A 26,939-nucleotide genomic window follows, 5' to 3' on the forward strand; every position below is an offset into this window, starting at 1 on the left:
CGCCTGACCTAATATTGATTTTTAGTCAAAATAGAAAGCTAAAATCGTGTTATAAACTGTTATACACCTGTGGAATGTTTCAATTTTCCCGCTCTTTTTGAATTTATTATATTTTGTGTGAATCATGTACCGCGCCGCTTTAACCACACCATTCTCCACACGTTCTCTTTTGCGCGTTCTCCACACTCATTCACGGATTAGCTCCACTGGAGCTCCATCAATTCGTCAGTGTTGGTTGTGAGTTTATGTGGCTCAGATGGTGTGGCTGAGAGTGCAAAAGAATATGTAGAGTGTTGTGTGGTGCTGTGCAGAAAAATATCTTCCAAGAAAAAAAGTTTCAATGGTGCTGAGAAAGACTTGAGGGCTTTCTGGAGAAGAAATTGAGAGCAAAATAAAAGAAAAAGAAATTCTGATTCTCTCAGCAAGAATTTCGGGTTTTCTTTGCTGTATTTTTGGTCAAGTTCAAAGACATTTCTGTGGTGTGGAGTTTCTTTTTTTTTCGAGTATATTTTGACGTTGATCTCGCTGTGTTTTTCCATCTGTGAAAGATGAATTTTACAAAATTCAAGGAGAATTTTCGCTATTCGCGCCTATCGGATGAAGATGAAAGGTATTAGTTTGTTCTCTTAGTGTTTAAAAGTGAAAATTCCTTTGAATTTTCCACCAAAAGGAAATTGTGCTTTTGTCCACATTTTTATTAATATTCTTCGATGAATGTTCTTTAGAATTATTCTCTTGTTAAAATTTTGAAAAGGAAAAACATTAATCTGAGTTTTTTCTAATTATTGTGTTTATACTATGTATCTATGTACAGTACATAGTTTGAAGTACATAAATAACGTTAAAAAAGGTGAAAATGCGTTTCTTTTCTTATTATTGTTGTAAATTGTAATTGAGGTGCCTCGAAATGCGAACAATTAAGTTGAAGACAGCTGACTGAACTCAATATTAATTCGATCAAGGACTCAATTTGTGTGCAAACGTTGGAATTTTCCTGCAAATTTCAATGAATGGGAAATTCTTGGGATTTTTTCATTCCACCCACGTGGTGGAATTCCACCCACACACAGCCCTTACTCCAAGGGAGGTGCCATTGGGGGTTGTTAGTGCGTGGGATGACGTGATAAAATGTTTGATTTGTGATGTCCACCGTGACGTGGAAAATCCACAAAGAAACTGACCAATTTTTCACCTGGAAAATTGCTTTATTGAGCGTCTAAATGATCCTATAATATTAATGCTTTGATAGAGGAAATGCGCTATTAAACACGATTCTCTTATCATTTCCCACAACTCTTTATATTTATTTTACCACGTTTTTTGATATGATACAGTTGGTAAATAGTATGAAAACCTTTAATTTTTCTTCATTTTAATTGCGCAAGTAAATCATTTGAGAAAATTCAGCTAAATGAAGAAGAAAAAAAATCATCTCAAGAAACTTTTGCTTGCAATGTGAAAATGAAAAAGAAGGGAAAATAAATGATTTTAATTTTCAATGAAAGAGAAAGAGTGTATATTACCAGAAACGTGGAAGAAATAGCAAAGAAGTAGGTCTCAAAGACACAATCGCTGGCAAAGAGAGGGAAATTCATGTTGTTTTCTTGCAAAGAAATCTCTCATGGAGTCTCATAGAGAGACATAAGAGGTAAAAATTTAAGCAAAAATACAAAATTCTCCGCAGAATGTGCTAATAAAGCCGTGTGGAGTTTGGCTACAAAATTAAAGTTGATTGCGTGATTATAGAGTCTTGTTGGGGAGGTGCGAAGAGTCGGAAGAATACCGCAGAAGAAACATACATGAGGAAATGTAAAAGCAAAAATTGGATTGAGTAATTTTTGGGGGAATTTTAGAATGAAAAAATTCAATTAGTTCAATACAGAGATGTTCCAATTAACTGTCTTCAAATCACCGTTGTTGCCGTTGTCAAATTCAAACGTATAAAAACTATTAAAAAAAGATAATAAAATTACGACAAATATATTATATTCATATTTCTTTATTATAAATTACAATCATTATCAGCGAAAGAAAATAAATTTTACCTGAAATAATACTTTTAATATTTAGTTGTAAAAAAAACAGTCCATAGAATATTGTCAGCCGGGTTGTTGTCAAACAAAAATGACGTGAGAATTATTACAACATATATTAAAGAAAGATTTATTGATTATCCTTCTTTTTTAATGATTGTTTAACAATTTTAAAAACTCTGTTAAAATTTTTACGCGTCTGTGTAAAAATTATATGTATTCAATACAATAAATTACCCGGCCGGAACATAATTTGCCTAATTTGCCTATATTTTCTAATTTATTCGTCAATTTTTTCGAAATATTTTCACTATATAATCAAACAAATTTTGATAAAAAGTTTTAATTTTTACTGTGAAGCTAATATTTCAGACAGAAAATGTGACGCAGAAAAATGAATAGTTAGAAAAAGATTTTTTTTGATATATTTAAAAATTCAAACACAATTCTAATGATAAAATAAAAGAAAAATAAGTTATGAATTAAAAAAAATGCTAATTTATTATTATTCAGAAAAATTACTAAATTTCAGCCGGGTAAATGTCAAATGCAATTTTTTAACATGACGTATAAAAATAAAAACTCATTGAAAGCCGTTTGGTGTGATTTTTATTTAAGAAAGAAGCGATTAAACCAAGGTACAAAAAAATCGTTTTACGCTTTCGTGTAATAAATAATCACTACTACTGTAATATATTACCCGGCTGGAATATGATCTCCCTGTATTTTCTAGTTTATTAATTACATTTTCTATTAATTAATTTAACATTAAATATTCTAATAGTAGTTTATTAAATTTTATTTCAATACTAAAATATCTAAGTGTTTTATTATTAAATTACTTTATTTTGTAGTGTTTAATCAATGCCAGCCGGGTAGTTGTTTTGCAAAGTAGATAATTTTATATCAGTCGGTGTAAAAAAATGAACAGAACGTCTCCTGACGTTCAAAGTCCCGAAATGCGTTTAACTTCTTTCATTCATTCATTCATTTTACATATCCTAGAACGTTCTTGAGAATACTTTCAAGTTCTTAAAATTCAATGACTTCAAGAAATTCTTCTGAATGATTTATTACTGTATAAAAAAATCACATACGCACGACTTTGCGGACTTTACGCAACAATGGTGCATTTTTCAATGGAGATAAATCAATTTCAGAGACTTTGACGGGAAAATCGGTTAAATTTTTATGGCAAAATGTGGTCCAAAGATTTTTTCAATGTAACACTTTCTAATATTTGTTCCCGCAATGATTTTTTTTCTCATTCAAACGAGATATTTCGTTGATCAGCTGCAAAAGTAAGTGAAGAAAAAATTACTTCAGACAACCACACCTTTCCATTTGCTCTATTCCCCCACCTCCCGTACTGACCATAAACACACTAATGTGACCATGTGGAGCTTTTAATTGGCTGAAATTGTGAGATATATCTGTCTGCGGGATTTAATGTGCTTCGTAGTACATTTTAATTGCAACATAGAAGAAGGGAAAAGCTCATCAAATGGAAAATCCAATTGCCAGATTTTCTCAGGAAAAATAATGAGATGTATTTGCATGTGTAGGTGTGTGAGGTGGGGGGGGGATTCTCTGGGGAAATTCAACAAAGTGTTTCTGATAAGAGATTGCGTGCACTGAGAGAAATAAATGTGAATGATCTCTTTTACACTTTAATTTTTTTTTGTTTAATTTAAAGATTGTGAATTATTTCTTTGACAATTTTCATTCTTTGCCTTTTGAGAGGATCTTCGATATTTCTAACCTCAAACTTTGACATTAACTTTTTCTCAAAATTAAAATGCTTTTTAGGTTTTTTTTTTCGACGAACTTGAGGTGGTTTTCCCCACTCATTTAGAATTTATTACTAAAGGTTTTATTTTAATACGTTTTGGTGGGTTTTAATGAAATTTTCCACTAGTGTTTGTTGTATGTAAAAAAAATGGCTGATTTAGTTCTTAGAAATACCTCCGATTACAGCGCCCCTACCCACGCGTAGCTTCGACTTTTTGTTAGCCTTTTAAATCTCTTTTTAGGAAAAATTTCTCTGTGTGTAAAATGGTACTCGCTGTGTTAAGCCTTTATCACTGTGTACACTGAAAAAAAAATGTGTGTAATATAATCTGTGGAAGTTATCAATGGGTCTCGCGATTGGTTTATTTTCTTTCCACATTCTCCCTGCTTTTGTGATGGCATTTTCATCCAATATTATGAAGAATCTGGGACGTCTATTGTGTCACACAAAGATCTGTGGCTTTTGCAGCTTCTCTCAGTTATCTCTGTGAGACATTTTCCAGGCAGTGTTCATTGAATTATTTTACCAGATGTGTGCTAATTGAAGACCATCCATTCTAAAGACAAGTTTTAAAGCAAAAAAAAGTACAAGAAAAAAAATGAGAGAAAAGTGTGATGTGATTATGGAAGAAACTAAAGAGGAATTTCTTGTTGAGAATGAAAGTGTTAGGCTTATTAGGTAATTATTATAGTTTGTTGTGGGCACGAGTGGAATTACTTATAAGTGTTAAAAATGCAAAAAATGCCGACTTTATCTTATCATAAATATTGTGTATCAATTAATTTCTCAATAGCTATCATTTTAAGCCCAAAGTATTCAAGGTGAATTATTTTAATTACAATAGAAGGTTTTGATATTCTACAAGTTATTAAAAATGCTATTCATCATTTTCTTTATTCACTTAATCAATTAATCAGTATGTGAAGCAATGAAGCATATGCTTTATTTAATTTTAAGGGATGATTGAGGTACAATGAAGGCGTTGCTTTTGCATTTTCCTGGAGAATATTTTACAGCAGAAATATGTAAGAAAAAAAAGAAAAAAAATGTTTGCCCCAAAAATATTTTATTGTGTTTATTTTTTTTATGACATAATTTAAACTGCATAGAGTCCTTTTGTCAAAATGCGATGATTATGTATTTTTTTTGCGAAACTTTCTACCCTTCGTATGTAATTATTTTTAAACTTATAATTTATCAAAAAAAAACCATTAGATCATTGACTGCAGCAATGATGGATATGCTCTATGCAATTTTAGTATATGATGAGGGTTATTGGGGGCGTGGTTTTTGTATTTTTCCAAGAATATTTCCCAGAAGATAGAAAATTTCAAAATTGATTTTTTGAACTTCAAAAATACTTATATTTTAGGTTTTTTTTTATCAAAAAAATATATTGTGACAAAAACTAAATTCCATAGACTCCTTTCGTTCAAACACAATGAGGGACGTAGCTTTCTCCGAACTTTCACCTGCTTTAGAATTAATCTGAAAAATTCAAATCAGGCCTTCATTTTATCATATGAAATTGGTCAAAATATGATAAAATATTGATGATAATAATGAAGCATATGCTTTATACATCATTTTTAGGGGTAATGAAGTACAATGTGGGCGTGGTTTTTGTATTTTTTCTCATTAAAATTCATCAGATTTGTTTTTTAACAGATTTCAATGGAGATATAAAGCCCTTTTTCGTTTCTTCCTTATTTTTTTTATAATCTTTTTCTTGTGAATATTTTTAAATATTATTATGACTATCTCAAAATGAATAAAAGATTTTTAAATTTTTTTTTCTTTATTTAAATGAACAGTTTAGCAATCTTTTAGCTGATTTAATGTCTCTCTTAAATATAATTCTAATTTAATTTCTTCTCTAGAGTAAAAAACTCCCGTGATAAACTCTTAAGGAGTTTAGCGGTTTAAAAGAAACGTGAAAACTGGGAAAATCTTACGGGAGTTTATCACGGATGCATTATTAGTTGGTATACCACAATCGTGGCATACCAAGTATTGTAATCGTCAGAAAAACCGACCACCTCAGATCGGGCTCAAACTTAGTATAAGCACGTTTTAGATATCCCACATTACGAAAATGGTGGTGGAAAATTTTTGATCCGGCCGGCCTGCCGGCCGGCCTTCCGTTGGTCCAAACTTTGCCTTATAATTCGAGAACGGTAACAGATAGAGACTTCCGGTTTGAAGTTTTTTAGAGAAATGTGGGTATAAAATTTCATTTTTTCGCATTTTCAAAATCCAAGATGGCCGCCGTCCGCCATTTTGAAATACCGTCAACCACTTCCCTTATAGCTAGAGGTCTGAAATTTTAGTATGTTGTAGAGCTCAGTGAGACGTTTTCATCGATAACTCATACTTGAAAATCGGTTAAGCGGTTTAGCAAATATGGCGGCCTTAAGCAAAAAGTGTTTTTTCGATATAACTCGAGAACGGCTTGACCGATTTTGACCATCTTGGTATCAAATGAAAGGTATTGAGAAGCCCTACAACTGTCTAGAACATTTCAAGTTTCAAAAACATCCGCAAGAGCCGCTAAAAACAAAAACAAAAATTGCCTAACTTTAAGGGGCAATATCTCAGAATCCCGATCATAGATTTCCTTGAATTTTTGATATGTTGTAGCCTGACTCAATATCTTTCATCAGTCCGAAAATGAAGAAATTCTATGTCGCCGTTTAGAAGATATAGCCATTTGAAAAATTCTTGAATTTGAAAAGTTCTAAGAGCCATATCTCTTGAACCGCTTGTCCGATATAACTCAACTTAGTATCAAATTAAAGGTTTTGCAATTATCTACATCTTTCTAGAACATCAGAAACCTCTAGAATCATTCTTTCAGGACGAAAAGTGCAAAAAACTGTTTTGGTAGAACATAAATCCGCCATTTTGTGTTCTGAAGGTGACCTTGAAATGTATCGAAATATATGTTAGATTATAGCTTATTTCAATACCTTTCAAGAACTAGTCAAGAAATTCCTGTAGGTCTAATAGAACTTAAGATATAAGCATTTTTATCTTTCATATTGATGAATTTCATAAAAAAAATTAACTTTGCCTACTAATACTACTTAAAAATTAAATTACAACGCATAGACTGACCCATCCGCGTTGTGGTATACCAACTCTAATAACTGGACGCGTTATGATTGACTTTTTCTTAGAGGACCATGGGCAGGTGAAGTTTTCCCCACTTTTTCCCTTCAAAAAGCCTTCGGGAATTTCTCACGAGAGTTTTTCATTCTTACAGAATGCAGCCCTTGTGGTCCCTTTGCAACATTCCCACCCTCGCAAAAAGCTCTAACTCAAAGAAAACTTGTAAAATAAATTTCTAAAATAAATTTATCCCCCACAGGGACACAAATGAAGACTGTGCGGAGTCTCAGGGTCTCCTGGAACTCGAAGTGGTGTCTGTGCGACTCCCCGTGATTGGGATGACATGCCAATCGTGCGTGAGGAATATTGAGGGGAATATTGGGACCAAAAGTGGTGTTCACACCATTCGTGTATCTCTGCCTGAGAAGGCTGCATTTATTGATTTCAATCCCACCCTGACAAATGCTGAGGCCCTTGCAGCTAGCATTGAGGACATGGGCTTTGAGTGTCCGTACCCGCTGGAGAATGGTGATGCATCGCCAGTGGGTGAGGAGGTGCGGATTCACATTGAGGGGATGACGTGTAATAGCTGTGTGAAGAATATTGAGGGAACAATTGGGGTGCGAGAAGGAATTTTGGGAATTGCAGTGAGTTTAGCTGAAAAGGAGGCAAGAGTGCGGTACAATCCGAAGCTGTGGGTGTCCAGTGATATTGCAGCAGCCATTGAAGATATGGGCTTTGATGCGCACGTCAAGGATGCCGCGGGAGTGGAGGAGAAGGGCAAGAGGGAAGAGAAAAGCCCGCCAAAACAGCGACGTCCCCTTTCGGAATCTCTCATTATGCTGGGTGGACCACATCAGAGTGCCAAAGAATCCACAAATTGGACAAAGTGCTTCCTCCACATTCAAGGGATGACCTGTGCAAGCTGCGTGGCTGCCATTGAGAAGCACTGCCGGAAGATTTTTGGTGTAGACAGTATCCTTGTAAGGGGATGACGTGCGCCAGTTGCGTCAATAAAATCGAACAAACAGTACTCAAGTGTCCGGGAGTCACCTACGCCGCCGTCGCACTCACCACGAGGCGCGGCAAATTCCGCTTTAGCAATGAACAAACAGGACCACGCACCATTTGCGACATAATCACCTCGCTTGGCTTCGAGGCGAGTCTCCTGTCGAATAAGGATAAAATGGCTCACAGCTATCTCGAACACAAGTAAGTTATGAATTTTAATTAAAAAGCATAATTTTATTTAATTTTTCTTTACTATTTTAACTGTGTTTGATGAGGGAGAATTCTTTTACTATTCAATTTCAATTGAATCAATAACATTTTACATCAATAATAAATATTTATTTAATTGTTTTTAAAGCGAAAAAGTCTTCCTTGTAGTTTTTGAAGACCAAACTGAATTAATTTTGCTGATGGAAAATTTATTTTAATAATATTTTGACTTCATAGAGATAATTTTAAATTATTTTTACTAGAAAATGTAATTTAAATCTGTTGAAAGGTTTTTTTTTAATTTTTGGGAGGCATAGCCGAGACACATTTCGTGCTATAAAATTTTTAGATAAGAGAACCTTTAAAAAAAAAGTCTAACTGTTCAAAAATAAAAGAATCAGAGGAGGTATCTTTGATTTTTTCGTTTTCAGTTACTCAATTATAGAATTTTTATATCAAAGTATTGATTTTGTGGTGCATGTCTAGACTACTATAAACGATTTTTTGAAACATTGAAAAAAAAATTGCAGGAACAATTTCAAGTTGAAAACTGTAAAAAAAACACGAAAAGACTTCTTAACTTTTTGTAGGTAGAATCGAGAACTCATTGGCTTTAAATCAAACATTGTTTAAATCCTTAATACATTTTCTTTATAGCATAACGTTATGGCTATTTTAAAATACTAATTTTTGAATTTTTTATTTTTACAAATTTCGCTTCAGATCTAATTTTTTTTTTACAATTTTTATCGTATTTTGTGAAAAATCTACTTTAATATTTTTCAAGTGCTATAAAAGCGTTTCTCTGAGATCTATTAATCAAGATACAATCGTTCTCTATTAAAAACAAACACTGCTTTTTTAAACAAATTATTTTCTTATGAATAAGAAAGATTTTTCTAAAAAATTGGAACAAAGTTTGTGTTTTATAGCAAACTTTGTGTCTTGGCTAAGTGGTCTAAAAGAACGTTTTTATTAAACCTGCAAAATATTAGATTTCTTTTCACAGAATACCAGATGAATTGTAAGAAAGAAAGGATTTTTTTTTACAAAAAAAAACTTTTGTTTGGAATTAAAAAAAAAACTGAAGTCTTAGTCACAGCTAAGACACATATTGTGCTATAAAAAGGACGAGATAATCAATTTAAAATCTCAACTGAAGCGTAATAATAATTAAAAAGTCAGGAAGGAATGAAAGAATTAATAAATCATACGTTGAATTTTTATGGTTTATGTCTACAATACGAGCCATAAAAACTTTTTTTTAAGAATAAAAAATATAAAAATAAAAATTCTTGAAAGGCAAAAGATAATAGAAAATTAACATTTTGTGGGGAGTTTCTGAAACATAATGAGAATTTTAATGCAAAGGACATGGCCACAAATACATGGCGATGTGAACCCAGACGGATTTTGACCAAACTTGCATCAAAGAGTCTCTATGGGTATAGAAAGATCGTGGTAGAATTTCAGACCCAGGGGTCAAACGGTTCGGCTACAATCGTTCACTGAAAATTGCATTTTTCCATTAAAATGTACCAAAATACAACAATTAAAGAAAAACGAAGAGCTACCACCGATTTTGAGCAATTGTATATATATTCTAGCATTCGTTTCTTCTTGTAAGTAGCCTCGAGATCCCGAGAAATTCCCGGGAAAAACTCGGGAAATTCAGAACATTTAGAAAATCTATATGAAAGATATAATTTATCATTAAAAATGAAGATCTTTTGCCCAAATCGACTCCATTTGCTTCAGTGTTGGGCGAATTTTATTTTCGTTAAAGAATATTATGATTTTAATTTGGGTTTCTTGGCAAAGCCTTTAGTACTGATTTATTTTTCTTCAAGTTTTTTTTAGTTTATAGTTTTTTTTGTTAGCTAACATTTGAAGCCTAATAATGTATAAGAAAATCACTTTTCAACATTTTTTGTGCGACGCCATCTTCTAATCTTCCGACTTTTTCACAGAACTACCCTTAAACACAAAGGTAGGCTTTCTTCAGGATCTACAGGATAGATTTTGATGGGGTTGGAACAGAATTTTGAATTTCCAATCTGGGACTGAGAAAATCTCTTATCTTACACTTCAATAAAACCAAGTCTAAGAATAACTTATAGAAAAATAAAAACATTCAAAATGTGTCAAAACAAAAGGCTATCTCAAGAGACCCCCCCCCCCCTAATAACATAACTTTTTTTTACTTTCTCGTTGTCCTTTTTCTTTTATTAATTTAAGTGTCTGTAGTTCGAAATGACTATGAAGGCTGTTGTCTATATAGGTGCATTAGCGAACACGTTCGTAATTACACAAGTGTTAGTTTTCTTCTCATTTCTTTTCATTTTTTAAATTATTTACGGGTTCCATCTAGAAGATGATTTCTCCATTCATTTTCCTTTTATTTTTAACAGGGGCTAAGAAAAATGAAAGATGTAAAACAAAATAACATTTTTCCAGTTTTCTCAGCCTCTGAATAAAAATACAATAATCTGTACCACCAAAATCTATATTAGTGTGGTAATCTTTAACGTCTGTTAAGAGGTTATTTTTTGGGGAATTCGGAGGACCAGTCAAAATGAAAAAGCAGTGATGATGCTTTTTCTATATTAGTACTTTCATTTGATGGTTTTATATCTAACTGAAGCAAATGGAGTCGATTTGGGCAAAAGATCTTCATTTTTAATGATAAATTATATCTTTCATATAGATTTTCTAAATGTTCTGAATTTCCCGAGTTTTTCCCGGGAATTTCTCGGGATCTCGAGGCTACTTACAAGAAGAAACGAATGCTAGAATATATATACAATTGCTCAAAATCGGTGGTAGCTCTTCGTTTTTCTTTAATTGTTGTATTTTGGTACATTTTAATGGAAAAATGCAATTTTCAGTGAACGATTGTAGCCGAACCGTTTGACCCCTGGGTCTGAAATTCTACCACGATCTTTCTATACCCATAGAGACTCTTTGATGCAAGTTTGGTCAAAATCCGTCTGGGTTCACATCGCCATGTATTTGTGGCCATGTCCTTTTGCTATAAAGGTTTGCCTCGAATTGCTATAAAATAGTCAAACAGCGCCCTCATCTTCCGTAAATCTCTAATGATGTTAAATTTATAAAAAAAATCAGCATTTTATAATTTTTTTGGGGAAATCATAGTTTTCAAAAAACTGTTCCATTTGCAGCAACTTGAAGTTCGTACACTTTTTGAATAAACTTTTCTTCCCGGAACGGTTAAATGTGTTCCCAGAAAGTGTCATAAGTGCTTGGAATTTGTGCAGGATGACTGCCCATTGCATGAGGAAGTTTCTTGGGGATCTTAGGAACTGCCTTTTCAACACCTGGCTGATCCTTGCATCATCTTTGGGCCAAAATCTGAGCCTATAAAAATGCATCACGAAATTGCAAAGAGGACTTCCTAAATGCATGGATTTTGAACCCTAAATGAAATCCAGGATCAGCCGGGTGTTGAAAAGGAGGTTCCTAAGATTCGTTAAAAACTTCCTGATGTAATGAACAGTCTTCCTGAACAACTTCCAGGCACTTATGGCACTTTCCGGGAAGCACATCAAACTGTTTTGGGGAGGAAAGTTTATTAAAAAAGTGTACAAACTTCAAGTTGCTTCCATTTCCTATAAAATACTGTGAGCTTTCGAGATTCGCCACTAAAGGCGTTTACGGAAGATGAGGGCGTTGTTTGACAGTTTTATAGCAAAGTAAAATCAATCTTAAAACAGCTTTAACGGTTTTCCCAAAAATCGATAAAAATAAATAATTAAAGATTAAAATCAAAGATTAAAAAAAATTAAAAATGTTTCAAAAAGAAGATTAATTTGCATTTTCTTCGAACAACCCTGTAAAACGTGCCAAAAAATAGTTTTACTGACGAACTTTCTTATCGTTCAATGAAGAATGGGGGCGGTTTATCTTCTGTTTGCCTTTTATTTTGCAAGCAAAAAAGAAATTCTCTGAAACAGAAACCTCAAAGAATTTTGTGTTGTTGTTGCAGAGAAGAGATCCGGAAGTGGCGAACTGCCTTCCTGATCTCCCTCGTTTTCGGGGGTCCCTGTATGATTGCTATGATTTACTTTATGATCGAAATGGAGTATCATACGCATGAGGAGATGTGCTGCGTCCTGCCGGGGCTCTCAATGGAGAATCTCGTGATGTTTGTCCTTTCCACACCTGTTCAGTTCTTCGGTGGATGGCATTTCTACGTCCAGGCGTACCGAGCTGTACGTCATGGATCGACGAATATGGATGTTCTCATCACAATGGCAACGACAATTAGCTACATTTACTCTGTGGCTGTTCTTGTGGCTGCAATGGTGTTGCAACAGGTGACGTCGCCACTTACATTCTTCGATACACCCCCAATGTTGCTGATCTTCATTAGTTTAGGGCGATGGTTGGAGCATGTGGCCAAGGGGAAGACTTCGGAGGCTCTGTCGAAGTTACTCTCGCTCAAGGCAACGGAAGCCACGCTGGTGTCGGTGAATGATAACTTTGAAGTTCTCGCCGAGAAGGTGATTTCCGTGGATTACGTTCAGCGCGGGGATACGATAAAAGTCGTTCCGGGGAGTAAAGTTCCCGTCGATGGGAAGGTTCTTTTTGGGAATTCCACGTGCGATGAGAGTCTCATCACGGGAGAATCGATGCCGGTGCCGAAGAAGAAGGGAAATGTCGTCATTGGGGGTTCAATCAATCAGAATGGGCTCCTCTTCATGACAGCCACGCATACGGGGGAGAATACAACCCTGGCGCAGATTGTGCGTCTCGTGGAGGAAGCACAGACATCCAAAGCGCCCATACAGCAGCTGGCGGACAAGATTGCCGGCTACTTTGTCCCCTTTGTCATTGCTGTGTCCACAATCACCCTCATTGGGTGGACAATTAGTGGGTACATCGATATAAATCACCTCCCAATGACTGAAGCCCAAAAACGTGGTCTCAATCGCGAGGAGATCATCTTCAGCTACGCCTTCCGCTGTGCCCTAAGTGTCCTCGCCATTGCCTGTCCCTGTGCCCTCGGCTTAGCCACACCAACAGCCGTAATGGTGGCCACGGGTGTGGGGGCCCTCCATGGGGTGCTCGTCAAAGGAGCTGGACCCCTGGAAAACGCCCACAAAGTCAAAACAATTGTCTTCGATAAAACAGGCACAATCACCCACGGAATGCCAATGACCTCACGCATTTGTCTCTTCACAAAGCCCCACGTGTGCTCCCTGGCGCGTCTCCTGACCATCCTCGGAGCAGCTGAGAGCAACAGTGAGCACCCCATAGCCACGGCAGTCGTGAAGTTCGTCAAAGAAATGCTAGAAGTGGATGTTTTCGGCAAATGCGCCAGCTTCATGTCAGTACCCGGATGTGGGATCATGTGCAAGATCTCCAACATTGACACGAGCCTCGAGAAGGGACTCAAATCCGAAAAGATAGCCAACTATGAGAATGCTAAGAGGAGTGGCGGGGAATTGGTGCTCGTCAATGGCGTAGCCATTGAGGAAATTATTCCGGAACTTTCGTCATCGGAGCGCAAGACAAAGGAACTCCAGCAACTCCTGCAGATTGACAAGAGTGATGAGAACATTGATGGGGAAGCTTTTGAGAAGGTGGTGAGTACATGAATATTTTTTTAATTGATTTAAAATGGATTTTCCGGAATTTTCCGAAATTTCGGAAAATTTAATTTTAAAGATTTTCCATAATGAAAATTTTTGTACTGAGTTTACAAATCATGAAATAGTAATAAATCAAAATTCAACATTCCGGAATCCGGATAGACCGGGAAAAAAAGAATACTAGATTCCGAATTTTCAGATCTGAGTTAACTTTGAAAAAAAAAATCTGAGAGTTTATCATTATAAAATATTTTAAATTATTTTAATGATAAATTCTGATTTCCGGAAAATACTGAAAGAAATTTAAAAAATTTTCCGAATATTCGGAGTATTTAAAAGCAACTTTTGCTAAAAAGAATAATTCAGAATAATCTTATGGAAAATATTCAAAAAAAATATTATTTATATTCCAATAATTCTAAAAAAAAAAAAAAACTCCGAAACATCTTAAAAAATCAAAGCAAGAATTTCCGAATATTTCGAGCTTTTGGGGTTTCAATTCACTTTGTATATAAGATATTCATTTTTAATTTAATATTTAGAATGCAGGATTATTTTTAAATATATTTTAAGGTAATAACTTAGAATTTTACTTTCCGGAATGGAGTTTGAAAAGTAAAAATGAGAAATCTTTTCCAAGAATTCTAAGAAAACTACAATGAATTTTTGTTACCTACAATGAAATTTAATTCGTCATAATATCTGAAATCACTTTAAAAATTAAAAATTTTATTTTTCGGAAAATTTTCAGAAACAAATTTCAAGTTTTCCGAAATCGTAAGTTTGACGAAAAAAAATCATTAGAAAATTATTTTAATTTTTTTTCTTAACGAAATGAATTCTTCTGGAAATTTTTTTAGGAAAATGGCTTCTGAATTTTTTCGGAAATTTTAATTTCTGAATTCGGAATATTTTATTCAAAGCGATGTGTTGAATATTCTCAGGAATTTATATTTAAATCGTTAATATTCATAAATATTCGTCAAAATATCGATATTCACGAACTTTAATATTCTTCAATGAACCGTTGATATTCATGAATATTCGTCAAAAGTTTACGAATAACTCTTCAATAAATAGTCAATATTCCCCAATAAATCGTCGATATATTCCTGAAAAAATCGTCTTCATAACTGTTCTTTACCAAATTGTCATTTTTCTAGAATAAATCGTCAATATTCTTTAATAAATTCTCGATATTCTAAAGTAAATCGTCGATATTCATGAACGAATCATCGATATTTTTTAATAAATCGCCGTTTTTCATGAATATTCTTCAATAAACGAGGCGAAATTCTCTGCAATTAGCTGTGATTCTTTCTTCAAAGAAGGATTAAGGCTTTTCACATAATTTCTTCACGTTGTTGGCTGTGATTCGGTGCGCGAGAAAGCCTTCCTCAAAATTTGCCCTTCCCCAATTTTCAGTCAATTTTACATTTTACTGACAAAGAAAGAATCACAGCCAGTAAGTTTTACTTACCGTTCTTTCGCTTTATACTGTTCCATCCATGCTATATTTATTTAATACTTATCTTTGCTTTTTTAAATCCAAATGCATTTTTAGATAGAGTAACTATTGCTGAATTTTTCAATAAAAAATATGTTCCAATTTTTATTTTCTTTAAAAAAAAATGTTTTAACTGGTAGTACACAAATCTCTCATTCTCAATAGATATTATAGTGTCTAGCTCAAATAATTTCATTAAATTAAGATTAGAGAACAAAAAAACGCAATTAACTATTTTACCCCAAGGTTGGGGCAAAACGGTGAAAGTGAAAATGGCCTGAAAATTCATTTTCCCGTTGAGATAGAAAAGAATTGTCTGAGACAAAGTTGTAGCCCGGAAAATTCCCTAAAATATATGTGTTATGGGAAATCTCATATATTTCCACGGAACTCAGGAAAAATTATCTCCCAAAAATTACCCCAGTTTCCCCTATTTTTTGTACATAACTAAAACTTTCTTGGACTATTAAGAGGTGTAAAAAAGCACCTGTTAACTGAATGAGAATGAATAGGACAATGTATTTCATGAGATATTGAATTTGTTTTTTTTTCTGATTCACCATTTTACCCCAGTTACCCCTATACTTACCCCTTTTCTTTACTCCACAATACAGGCAATTGTTCGGCAATTAGTTGGTATACCACAATCGTGGCATACCAAGTATTGTAATCGTCGGAAAAACCGACCACCTCAGATCGGGCTCAAACTTGGTATGAGCACGTTTTAGACTTCCCACATTACGAAAATGGTGGTCGAAAATTTTTGATCCGGCCGGCCTGCCGGTCGCCCAAACTTTGCCTTATATGTCAAGAACGGTAACAGATAAAGACTTCCGGTTTGAAGTTTTCTATAGAAATGTGGGTGTAAAATTTCATTTTTTCGCATTTTCGAAATCCAAGATGGCCGCCGTCCGCCATTTTGAAATAGCGTCAACCACTTCCTTTATAGCTAGAGGTCTGAAATTTTTGTATGTTGTAGAGCTCAGTAAGACGTTTTCATCAACAATTCATACTTCAAAATCGGTCAAGCGGTTTAGCAAATATGGCGGCCTAAAGCAAAAAGTGTTTTTTCGATATATCTCGAGAACGGCTTGACTGATTTTGACCATCTTAGTATCAAATGAAAGGTATTGAGAAGCCCTACAACTGTTTAGAACACTTCAAGTTTCTAAAACATCCGCAAGAGGCGCTAAAAACAAAAACAAAAATTGCCTAACTTTAAGGGGCAATATCTCCGAATCCCCATTAGGCAAATCTTTTAAATTTTGATATGTTGTAGCCTGACTTAATATCTTTCATCAGTCCAAAAATGAAGAAAATCTATGTCGCCGTTTAGAAGATATAGCCATTTGAAAAATTCTTGAATTTGAAAAGTTCTAAGAGCCATATCTCTTGAACGGCTTGTCCGATTTGGCTCAACTTAGTATCAAATTAAAGGTTTTGCAATTATCTACAACTTTCTAGAACATCAAAAACCTCTAGAACCATTCCTTCAGGACGAAAAGTGCAAAAAACTGTTTTTGTTGAACAAAAATCCGCCATTTTGTGTTCTGGAGGTGACCTTGAAATGTATCGAAAAATATGTAAGATTATAGCTTATTTCAATACCTTTCCAGAACTAGTCAAGAAATTTCTGTAGGTCTAATAGAACTTAAGATATAAGCATTTTAATGTATCAAATTGCTAAATTTTACAAAAAATTGGCTTTGCCTATTCTAATACTACTCACAAATTAAATTACAACGCATAGACTGACCCATCCGCGTTGTGGTATACCAACTCTTATAACTGGACGCGTTATGATTGACTTTTTCCTTGCAAATGTTGCAAATTAATCTTAAAAATATCTCTTTTTTTAAGTGAGAAAAGAAAAACCAACAAATCATTATTTTTACAGGTTTATTTTCTTTTTAAACATTTCAAAACTTAAGAACATTCTGTGAGAAAGAAATCTCATAAATATTTTACACGAAAAAACAAGGCACATTCTCATCACGTTTGTTATCTCCACAAGAAGATGTTTTCAAAAGGGAAAAACTTAGTAGTCTGACCTCAAACTTTGAGATTTTTGTTAAAAAATTTTTAGTGAAAAGAAAAAAAAAGAGAAATTATATTAAAAATAATAAATTCATCGTCAGCAGTGTAAGAAAAAGGAGCCATGAAAGAAGTGGGAGGATGATGGCATTCCTCCTGGTTGTGGGAATGGTGTCTGTGTGATCACAAAGGGTTTGTTTTTGATGGTGGCTTTTTGGTGGGAGTCAGGAGTACTCAATGCGAATTCTCTTGGCAGGTGGTTCCATAAATTGCGAATCGGAGAGTTGGTGGACGGGTGTTGTGGCCACAGTTGCGTGAAATTGACTCACATTCTCAGTGGTTTCATCGCGGGATGCGCGTCGTGGCGTGCGTTGTGCGTGAGTGTGCATTAGTTGCTTTGCTTGTGCAATTGTTCCCGGATGCGTGAGCCATTTGTACGTGAGGAGTTTACTCACAGCCGGGCGTTTATCCACCTCCGTCCGGAGGCAGTCGTAGACAACAGTCTTGGCGGCTTCTGTGAGTCTCCGGAAGCGTGCCCCCAAGTTCGCTTGTCGTCGCCCATTGCGCGTGATGAAGGGAAAATCCCCGCAGAGTGTTGTATAGAGCAACACGCCCAAACTCCAAATGTCCACCTTTTCCGTGTAGGCACCCGTATGGGGTTTCAGCACTTCCGGCGCCACGTATTGCGGTGTCCCACACATTGTCTTCATCACGGAATCCGTCTGAACGAATTTACTCAACCCAAAATCCGTCACCTTGACAAGGGTCACCATTTCATTGCTTGCCAGGAGAATGTTGTCTGGCTTCAGGTCACGATGGGTTATCTTATTCCTGTGCAAATACTCCACAGCATAGCACGTCTGCAGGAAGTAAAGTCGTGAAATTTCCTCCGTGAGATACTTCTTCGGGTCCGACGTGATACGATGACACAAATCCCCACCATTCATCAGCTCCAGAAAAATATAAACAGCATCCGGACGATCAACAATATCGTGCATCTCAATCACGCACGGATGTTGGAGTTTCTTGAGAATTTCAATCTCATTGAGAATCCTCGTGGCTGTATTCGCCGTTGCCCCTGATTGCCCAAAATTCTCCGTAAAGCGACACTTTTTCACGATTTTCATCGCAAATGGCGTACAGCAGCGCACCCGGAAGACTTTGGTCACCTCCCCACAGCCACCAGCACCCAATTTCGGACCAACATAGTACTGCTGTGCAATCTCCGGTGGCAGCTCCAGCGTACAGTTCACGTGGAGATCAATAAAAGTGAACAATGTGAATTTTGGCATTAAAATCGAAATACTATCCTTATTCCGGAGCACCCTGCAACGTCCCTTCCCCACGCGGGACAGCCCCACAAAGGTACCATTTGTGGATTTGTCCTCAATGATGGGCGGATTGAGGGGATGACTCAAATTGCGTCGAATGATAAATTGGATTTTGCTCAATTTTAAAATTTCCCCTTCGGGCATTTCATTCTTTGAAAGCGTAAAGTGGGCTTCACTCAAACGTCCACATGTCCACTCCTCTTCGCACAAATCTACACAGAAAAAAAGAAAATTGCAAAGAAAAATCTATCAGTCATTAAATTACACGGATTTCATTACTTTGTGGCGTAAAAAATTTTAAAAAAGCAAGAAGGATGATTTAAAAGAATAAAAATAATTAAAATAAAATGAAATAGTATTTTTTTACGCGATGTGTAATAAATAGTCACTGTAGTGTAGAAAAAGTCAACCCAGCTGACCCATAGTTCCCTGATATTTTTGCTGCGATTTTAGACATTTTTTTATTTGTAGAAAAAATATTTTGAAAGAAAATTATCAGTTGTGTATTAATTACTCGAATTTTATTACGAATTTGTGGCGTAAAAAAATATGATAAAGCAAGAAGGATGACTTAAGTGTCTTAGATGCCCTAAGACGTTTTACTAGTATATCCTCATTTTTTACGCTATAAAAATTGTCTTAAAGCGCTTGCTGAACTCCTACCCAGCTGGTAATGATTGTTATAAGTTTAATTACATAAAATTTTGATAATTAAGTAGAGAAAACATGAAGTAATTAACACATTTTTTTATAAATTTAAATCAGGAGGATTTCCGGAAGTCAGGAAATTTTCTAAACACTTCATTTTGCTTTATTTCGCCTAGAAATAAGAGTTTTCGAGCTTATCCAAAACACATACATTATTAGCATACATGTAGGCCAGCCGGGTTAACAATTTTGACAATTTCAAGAATTTATTACATGTAGTACACAAAAAAATTCCCGAAAGAACGGACTCTGAATGTGTCAATAAAATAATCTGGATCTAAAAAGAAATTTTAGCAATTTATAGACCAGCCGGGTAATTCTTTTCAAGCTGATTATTTTATTACATTTTCGTATAATACAATTTTTAAGTATTATAACGATCTAGATCTTTTCCTCAGTAACGTAAAAAATGATTTCTTCCAAACTATGGACCAGCCAGGTATTTTTTCGACAGCACTCAAAGTATTTTATTACTTTTCACGTTAAATACAATTTTAGAGTATAAAAAATATCAAGAATGTTCCGATGGGAATGTCATGATTTATTTAAGCTAACTATAGACCAGCCGGATTAAATATTATATGTAGGTAGACATTATTTTATTACGCAAGATACAGACATTGTCAAGCGCTGGGAAGAATACTTCCAAGTTTTGCTGAATGCTGGCGATGAACCAGTAGTGCAAGACGAGGAAGATATGGTTGCAGATGGTCGAGAGGTGGAACCCCCGACCCTGGAGGATGTAGTGAAGGCGATTCAAAGCCTGAAAAACCATAAAGCACCCGGGGAAGACAACATTCCTGCGGAGCTGGTGAAGTATGGTGGAGATGAGCTTCACAAACGCATCTACGGATTAATCCGTAAAATCTGGGTGACAGGGAAGATGCCGGATGACTGGAACGTGGCTGTTATTGTCCCAATATACAAGAAGGGAGACCGGCTGGACTGCGCGAATTACAGGGGCATTTCGCTTCAGGACACAGTATACAAAGTCCTGTCAAGGATCATCTTGAACAGGCTGGCTCCGTACGCGGAGGAATTGGTTGGAGAGTACCAGGCGGGCTTTCGTCCTGGGAGATCTACAACTGACCAGCTTTTTAGTGTACGTCAAGTACTGGAAAAATTTTGGAGGCGGGGCTTCACAATGCACCAACTCTTTATTGATTTTCGGCAGGCCTATGATACCATCAAAAGGAGCAGCCTGTGGCGGGCCTTAAGAGATATGGAAATCCCATCCAAGTTGGTTAGCTTGATTAGGATGACCATTTCTCAATCAAAATCTCAGGTGAAAGTAGCGGGGGTGAGGTCTGGGAGCTTTGACGTGGTCTCTGGGCTTCGGCAGGGAGACACTCTCTCTCCTACACTATTTAACCTCGCGCTACATTATGCGGTAAAGAAGTCGGGATATAGGAAAGATGCATTCATACATAGACACTCCACGCAATTGTTTGCTTTTGCAGACGATATTGACATAATTGGTCGGCGTGCGGAGCGTGTGAAGGAGACTTTTGTTGAATTTAGCGCATCTGCAGCAGAAATGGGGCTCAAAGTAAATGAGCAGAAAACCAAGTACATGGTCACCGGAAAAGAAGCAGCTAGATGGCGCCAGAATTTACGCATTGGGAATCAGGAATTCGAAGTGGTGAGAGCCTTCAAATACCTAGGTTCCACACTAACGGATGAGAATGACGTAGGATTTGAGGTGAAGGAGAGAATAGCAGCGGGAAGCAGGTGCACGTTTGCACTCTCCTCTATTTTCCGGTCGAGGTGCGTCTCGTGGTCAACAAAGGTTAAAATATACCAGGTCATCGTGAAACCGATTGTCACGTATGGCCTGGAAGTAGTGCCGCTAAGGCGCTCAGATGAAAGAGCACTTGAAACCTTTGAGAGGCGCATCTTGAGACGGATATATGGGCCGGTGAGAGTGGAGGTTGAAGGTGAAAATTTGTTTCGCATAAGGACAAATGATGAGCTTGAAGACCTCTACAAAAAACCGCTCATAACAGCCTCAATCCGGGCGTCAAGACTACGCTGGCTAGGCCATGCCCACAGGATGTCGGCCGAAAGAATGCCCAAGAAGCTACTGAACCTAAACCTGATGGGGCCAGGTGTGAGAGGCAGGCCCAGAAAGGAATGGGAAGACGTAGTGGCTGAGGATCTTGAAAGATTGGGCGTTGCTGATCTGGGCCGGAGGTTGGCGAGGGATCGCCAAGGATGGAGAGCGCTGTTGAAGAAGGCCGAGTCCCTTAATGGGACGTGAGACTGGATCAATTCCCGTAGGAAACCAGTCTCAAGCCATTTAAAGAAGAAGAAAGAAGACATTATTTTATTACATCTTGCGTAAAAAAACATTTCAGAGTATAATAATTAAAATAAAATGAAATAGTAGTTTTTACGCGATGTGTAATAAATAGTCAAATTAGCGTAGAAAAAATTAACCCAGCTGACCCAGTTCGCTGATATCTTTGTTGCGATTTTAGATTACTTTAGGAGTTTACTTTGGCGAATTATTTAAAGACTTTTACGTGATGTGTAATAAATAGGCCGTAGAAAAAGTTAACCCAGCTGACCCATAGTTCTTTTATATTTTTAAAACGATTTTAGACAATTTCTATTTATTGAATAAATACTTTCTTTCATCTTTTTCACTGCAAAAATATGTAAATAATTTTTGGAATTTATTATTTTAGCGAATGAACTCTTAACCCTAATTTAATCCTGAAAAATAAACTGTCAGTGGGCACTTTAATACTCTCAAGCTCTCAACTGATGGAAATTAATTAAAACATTATATGGGACTCAAAAAAGAAATTAAAAAAGAACGCTAAACTCATTAAAAAAAAATTTGTCCAGCCGGGTAAATTATTATTATGATTATTTTTTTACACATGGCGTAAAAAAATACTATTCGATTTTTATATCGGTTAAAGTCATTAAAATAACCTTATTAACAAATCAATAAATTAATAATTGACTTTCTACAAAAAACTATTCTAATATTTTTTTAGAAGAAGTTTTAACATAAAAACAAAACAGAGAAGCAATAAAACTCTCAAAAAGAATCGCCGAACTGTAATTTACGATATTGAGTCTCTCTGGGATCCTTCTTGAGCACAAAGAAATGAGCAAAAGAGAGATAAAAAAATGAGATCTTCCCTCATTTTTGTTCTTCACTTCTTTGCAAAAAAAAACTCAAACAATTTTCTACCTGAACCGCCTAAAACGCGGTCTTTTATTCGCAATATTGAGCAGGAAATTGGAGTGTGACGAGGAAGAAAAAACGACCAAAAGAGAAATCTGCGAATGTCGAATGTTTGGAAAAAGATAAAGACATAGTTGATAAAAAAAACTCAGAGAATAAAAAAAAAAGTTGCGAAGTAGAGAAAGAAACGAAGAGAAGTTTTGATAAAGAATATTTTACACTGTTAAATATTTAAAAATTATTTGAGTAACTTGGCAAAAATGAATCGTGTGGTAAATTTACCACGACACACATGAAAAATTAAAAATTTCATGTTTTCATTTAAATCTCTTCTTAAAAATTTGTTAAAACAATAAAATTAACGCTCACGCTCAAGAAAGAAATCGGTTTTATTTGAATAAATTTCCCGGACTAGCTTTTAACCTGATTACATCCGGTTGTCAGTTTTAAGACACTATTTTAATCGTTTATTTTTTGTTTATCCAAGATTAACAATTAGGTTTGCAAGAAGAGAAATATTTCACTAAACTGTGCTGCTTTTCACGATAAAACATAACCTTATTGTTTTATTTATTGTTTTTATTGCGAATTTTTTAAAATATTCGGAAGTATACTTCTCTTTTTATAAATTGCTTTGTAAATTTTTTTTTCCCTTTTTCTCTTTTTTTTTTTTCTTTTTTCACCTGCCACACACATGTGAGAGGGCATGACCCTATTTTGTGTTTGAAATAAATAAATTATTATTATTAATTATTATTATACCTATAAAAAAATGCGAATGCTCGTAATTATTTATTTAGCACAACTTCAGACATTGAAATATGCCGAAAATTAATCGATTATCGCTAGAACTCCAGCAGGTCTGAGAAATGATTCAAAATTAGTTTTGAAAACTAATAAAATATTATCCATTTTTAGACGTATTTAAATAGTAGGGGAAGACGAGGTAATTTGGCCACTTTGGCAAAGTCATTTATGGCAATATCTCAAGTATGGTAAATGCTAGAAAATCCATTTCTCCACAGTTTATACTCCCCATAGAGATAATCAATCGTACCAAGTTTGAGGAAAATCAGATCATTAGATTTTCTTTTATTTGATAAAAATCATTTTTTCACTTTTTCAAGTGCTTTTGGCATTTTGAATGTACGTCATTTTCGAAAAATTTTTAACACTTAAAAATTAACTTTTAAGCCATTAAGGGTCATTGATCCATCATACACACGATAGTGACATCCATTTTCCGATATCTCAAACAGATTTTCCTGTGGAAATGGTTTTATCCGGAAAATTGGAGTGGGGTAATTTGGTCACTTGAGTTTTTCCGGCACATTTTCCGACGCACATTTAAGATATTTATTGTGGTTGTGCCTTTTAATGTTTTCTTACAGATTATAAGCAAAGTAGGATAAAAAATTTTATCTAAAAAAAGAAATTTACGATAATTTGAAAAATGGCCTTTTTTAGACTTTGCCCGTTTATGGTTCAGAAAATGTTAAAGTTTGAGGCTCTGTTAAATATTTTTATATGGCAAATTACTGGAAATGAATCTTAGATAAATAACCTATCTTCCAAAAAAATAATCGAAAAAATAAAATTTTTTTATTGTCCAAAAATTTTCATGTTTAATAATTTGTGCGCCAAAGTGTCCAAATTACCCGTGCTCGGGGTAATTTGGACACTAAGCTAAGGGTCCAGGAGAATGGAAAATTCACCCATTTCTCATCGAGATAGAGAAAAGTGTTATATGGGGAAGTTGTAGGCCGGAAAATTTCCTACAAAATAGGGCTATTTGGTTTTCTTCATACTACCATACTTGGTTGATATATCCCAAAAACCGCCAAAGTGGCCAAATTACCCCGTCCTCCCCTACTTAAATCAATGTTTTAGATCATTGAATACATTTCAATCATTTTATCATTTGGAGGACAAAACTGGCAATCGCTGCCAATTTGACTATTTTTTAAAGCGTCACAGAATTTAACTTAATTGTAATAAATTCTATATCTTTGTGTAAGGAAATTCAATTATTTCCTTTAGATTAATCGAAAGAAAATTTAGATAAACGTTTTCTTTCTTAAAGAAAATTAAAGGCAAAGATTGAGGTTAGAATATTTGATCATCCAAGTGTTAAGCCAAAATAACTAAGATTAGAAAGATCTTATTTTATCTGTTGTAACCGTTCTAACTCTTTCGTGTCCAACGTCAAACAGAAAAACAAAATTTTTAATGTTTGGATCTACGTATGATCAAAAAACTCGAAAGGGTTAACGTATTTAGATTTTATTCACTTTTTATCGCATTAATAAGCCGTAACAGGCTTTTAAAACGTAATCAAACGATTTACCTAACTATCAAAGCAACTTATCGTGAATTGAGTGAATGGTAATTTTTGGTAAAAAAAACCGATTGAAATTTTTTCTAGTGCATAACTTTACCGAACCGTTTTTCACGGTGTTTAGAATTTAACCGGGTTGAATGTTTTTTTTTTGGCTATGAAAATACCCCCAAAAACTCACCGTGTTCTGATAGAATTCCCACAGATTGGAATTCATTGAGGCTGGATTGCGTTGAGCCATGTTGTTGGGGCACTTTGGGGCGCATTTTGTGAATAATAACGCGCCCCCATGGATTTCTTGTTACCCGCTGAACAATTGTCTGTTGTGTGTTCTGTGATTCGGAGTAGTATTGCGTCTGAGTTTGCGTACATGCCTGAGAATCTTGCATGTTGCTCCCTTTCACCATTAACAGAGAAAATAACAATTTTTTCGCGCACTTTATGATTTATTTTCACGTTGTTTTAGTTTTTTTTGTTTAATTTACAAACGAACACTCCGCTCAAACACCTAGCGGCGACTTTTGGAAACATGTGCATTGTGACAAGTGCGTGAAACATTTTTAAAGTTTCATTGAGGTTTCACCCGTACGCCACTGGGTGAAGGTGTCAAACATGGCGATGGAAAATTACGTGTTTGGGAAAAATTGTGAAAAATGTGCTAAATTATCGTGAAAATCTCCGAGGAAATTGTAAATAGGTGTAATGTCGAGGAAGCAGGAAGACGTTCTCGATAGTTGGGAAGAGATTGATGAAGCGGAAGTGAGTGAAAAGGTGTGTTTTTTGCAGTGTATGTTTGGCTGGCAAAATGTGGGCCAAATTGGGCAGCTTCTGAAGCACCCCAAAAGGGAAGAAATTAATCTAATTGTAATGCAATCACATTTGCAGTTGACGGCAAAGATAAATAAAATGCGGGAGCATAGTTCCAAAGAGAAGAATAGCAGAACAATGATATTGCAGGATGATCCACGGAGTCATTTTGGCCCCTATGGGCCACAGGAGCCAACACTGAAGATTCTCAAGAGACCACAGGAGACAGAAGGACGCGGGGTGGGTGATAATCGCCCCAAGGCACCTGTGAAGAGTCTCCAGCAGCGTGAACAGGAGTATGCCGAAGCGAGATTGAGGATTTTGGGGGCAGCCAAGAGTCCGGAAGAGGAACAAAAGTAAAATCAAATGAAAGTGAAAAAGCGCCCCAAAATGGATGGAATTTCATTGTTTTATCTCTTCGTAGCACTGTGATGAGGCGCACGAGTGAGGGTGGGAGCTCAACAAGTCGCCAAATGATGTCCGGAAAGACTCCCGATGGACTGATTCGACTACCCCGTGGCCCCGATGGGACGTCCGGATTCACCCTGAAACGGTAGCAATGTCACAAGAAGCCTCCACAGTACGCGGATGATTCAGCCACACGGAGCGGAAGGAGATTTTTTATTACCTTTTGGGGGCACCTCAAATCGAGTCTATTTTGACGAAACATCCCTCTGGTGGCGAGTCCCCCGAAACAATGTGTGTGTCTATTTGATTTTTTGAATGGCAACGGCGAGATTATTCGAGTATAACAACAACAAAAATATTTGTAAAATAGTTTTTTCTCTTTATTTTTTTTTATTTTGAATAATAAATTAAGTATTATAGGAATGAAAATAATCTTTTACTTTTATTTTTGAAATTTTCATGGGATTTGATGGGAAAGTTAACATTAACGGAACTTTCTAATCCTTTTGAAGGGGATTATCAATTTATTTGCAAAATGGAGGTGAAACAGCTCAAACTTTTGCACTTGAATGCACTCCGGGGAGCTCTAGTTGCTCCTGGTCTAATTTATTAGGCAGAAGTACTCTTGTGAATGGGAAGGAGTTAGATTTTGTATTAGTTTGAAAGAGGATTTAGTAATACGAATAATTCTAAAAGTTTGCACACAGAATGTTCCATTTGTAAAGCAACATATTGAGAAATTGCAATCGAGAGCTTTTTAGCTACAAAAGTCAATAAATTCTCTTTTTATTTAAATTAAAGATTGTGCTTCTTAATAAATAAATAAAAAATT

At 35.5% G+C, this 26,939-nt stretch overlaps 3 protein-coding genes across 3 annotated transcripts in view; 2 read left to right on the forward strand and 1 right to left on the reverse strand.

Moving 5' to 3' along the window:
• The window catches only part of LOC129796035 (copper-transporting ATPase 1), a 46,958-nt gene that overhangs the window by 9,206 nt on the left and 10,813 nt on the right, over nt 1-26,939 (forward strand). Inside the window, 3 exon segments of the mRNA XM_055837693.1 lie at nt 7,196-7,920; nt 7,923-8,148; nt 12,164-13,766. Of these exon segments, the coding sequence (XP_055693668.1) occupies nt 7,196-7,920; nt 7,923-8,148; nt 12,164-13,766 (2,554 nt within the window).
• Nucleotides 17,168-25,439, reverse strand: LOC129796131 (ovarian-specific serine/threonine-protein kinase Lok). The gene is made up of 2 exons (XM_055837885.1): nt 25,074-25,439; nt 17,168-18,856 (listed from the first exon to the last, which is right to left on the reverse strand). Exons 1-2 carry the CDS (start codon nt 25,297-25,299, stop codon nt 17,538-17,540), a joined length of 1,545 nt encoding a protein of 514 aa, XP_055693860.1. The 5' UTR covers nt 25,300-25,439; the 3' UTR covers nt 17,168-17,537.
• LOC129796257 (SUZ domain-containing protein 1) lies at nt 25,453-26,536 on the forward strand. The gene is made up of 3 exons (XM_055838047.1): nt 25,453-25,663; nt 25,778-26,055; nt 26,124-26,536. The coding sequence occupies exons 1-3, from the start codon at nt 25,595-25,597 to the stop codon at nt 26,254-26,256; spliced, it is 480 nt and encodes a 159-aa protein (XP_055694022.1). The 5' UTR covers nt 25,453-25,594; the 3' UTR covers nt 26,257-26,536.

This window comes from Lutzomyia longipalpis, chromosome 4 (assembly GCF_024334085.1).
Source record: "Lutzomyia longipalpis isolate SR_M1_2022 chromosome 4, ASM2433408v1".
NCBI lineage: Eukaryota > Metazoa > Arthropoda > Insecta > Diptera > Psychodidae > Lutzomyia > Lutzomyia longipalpis.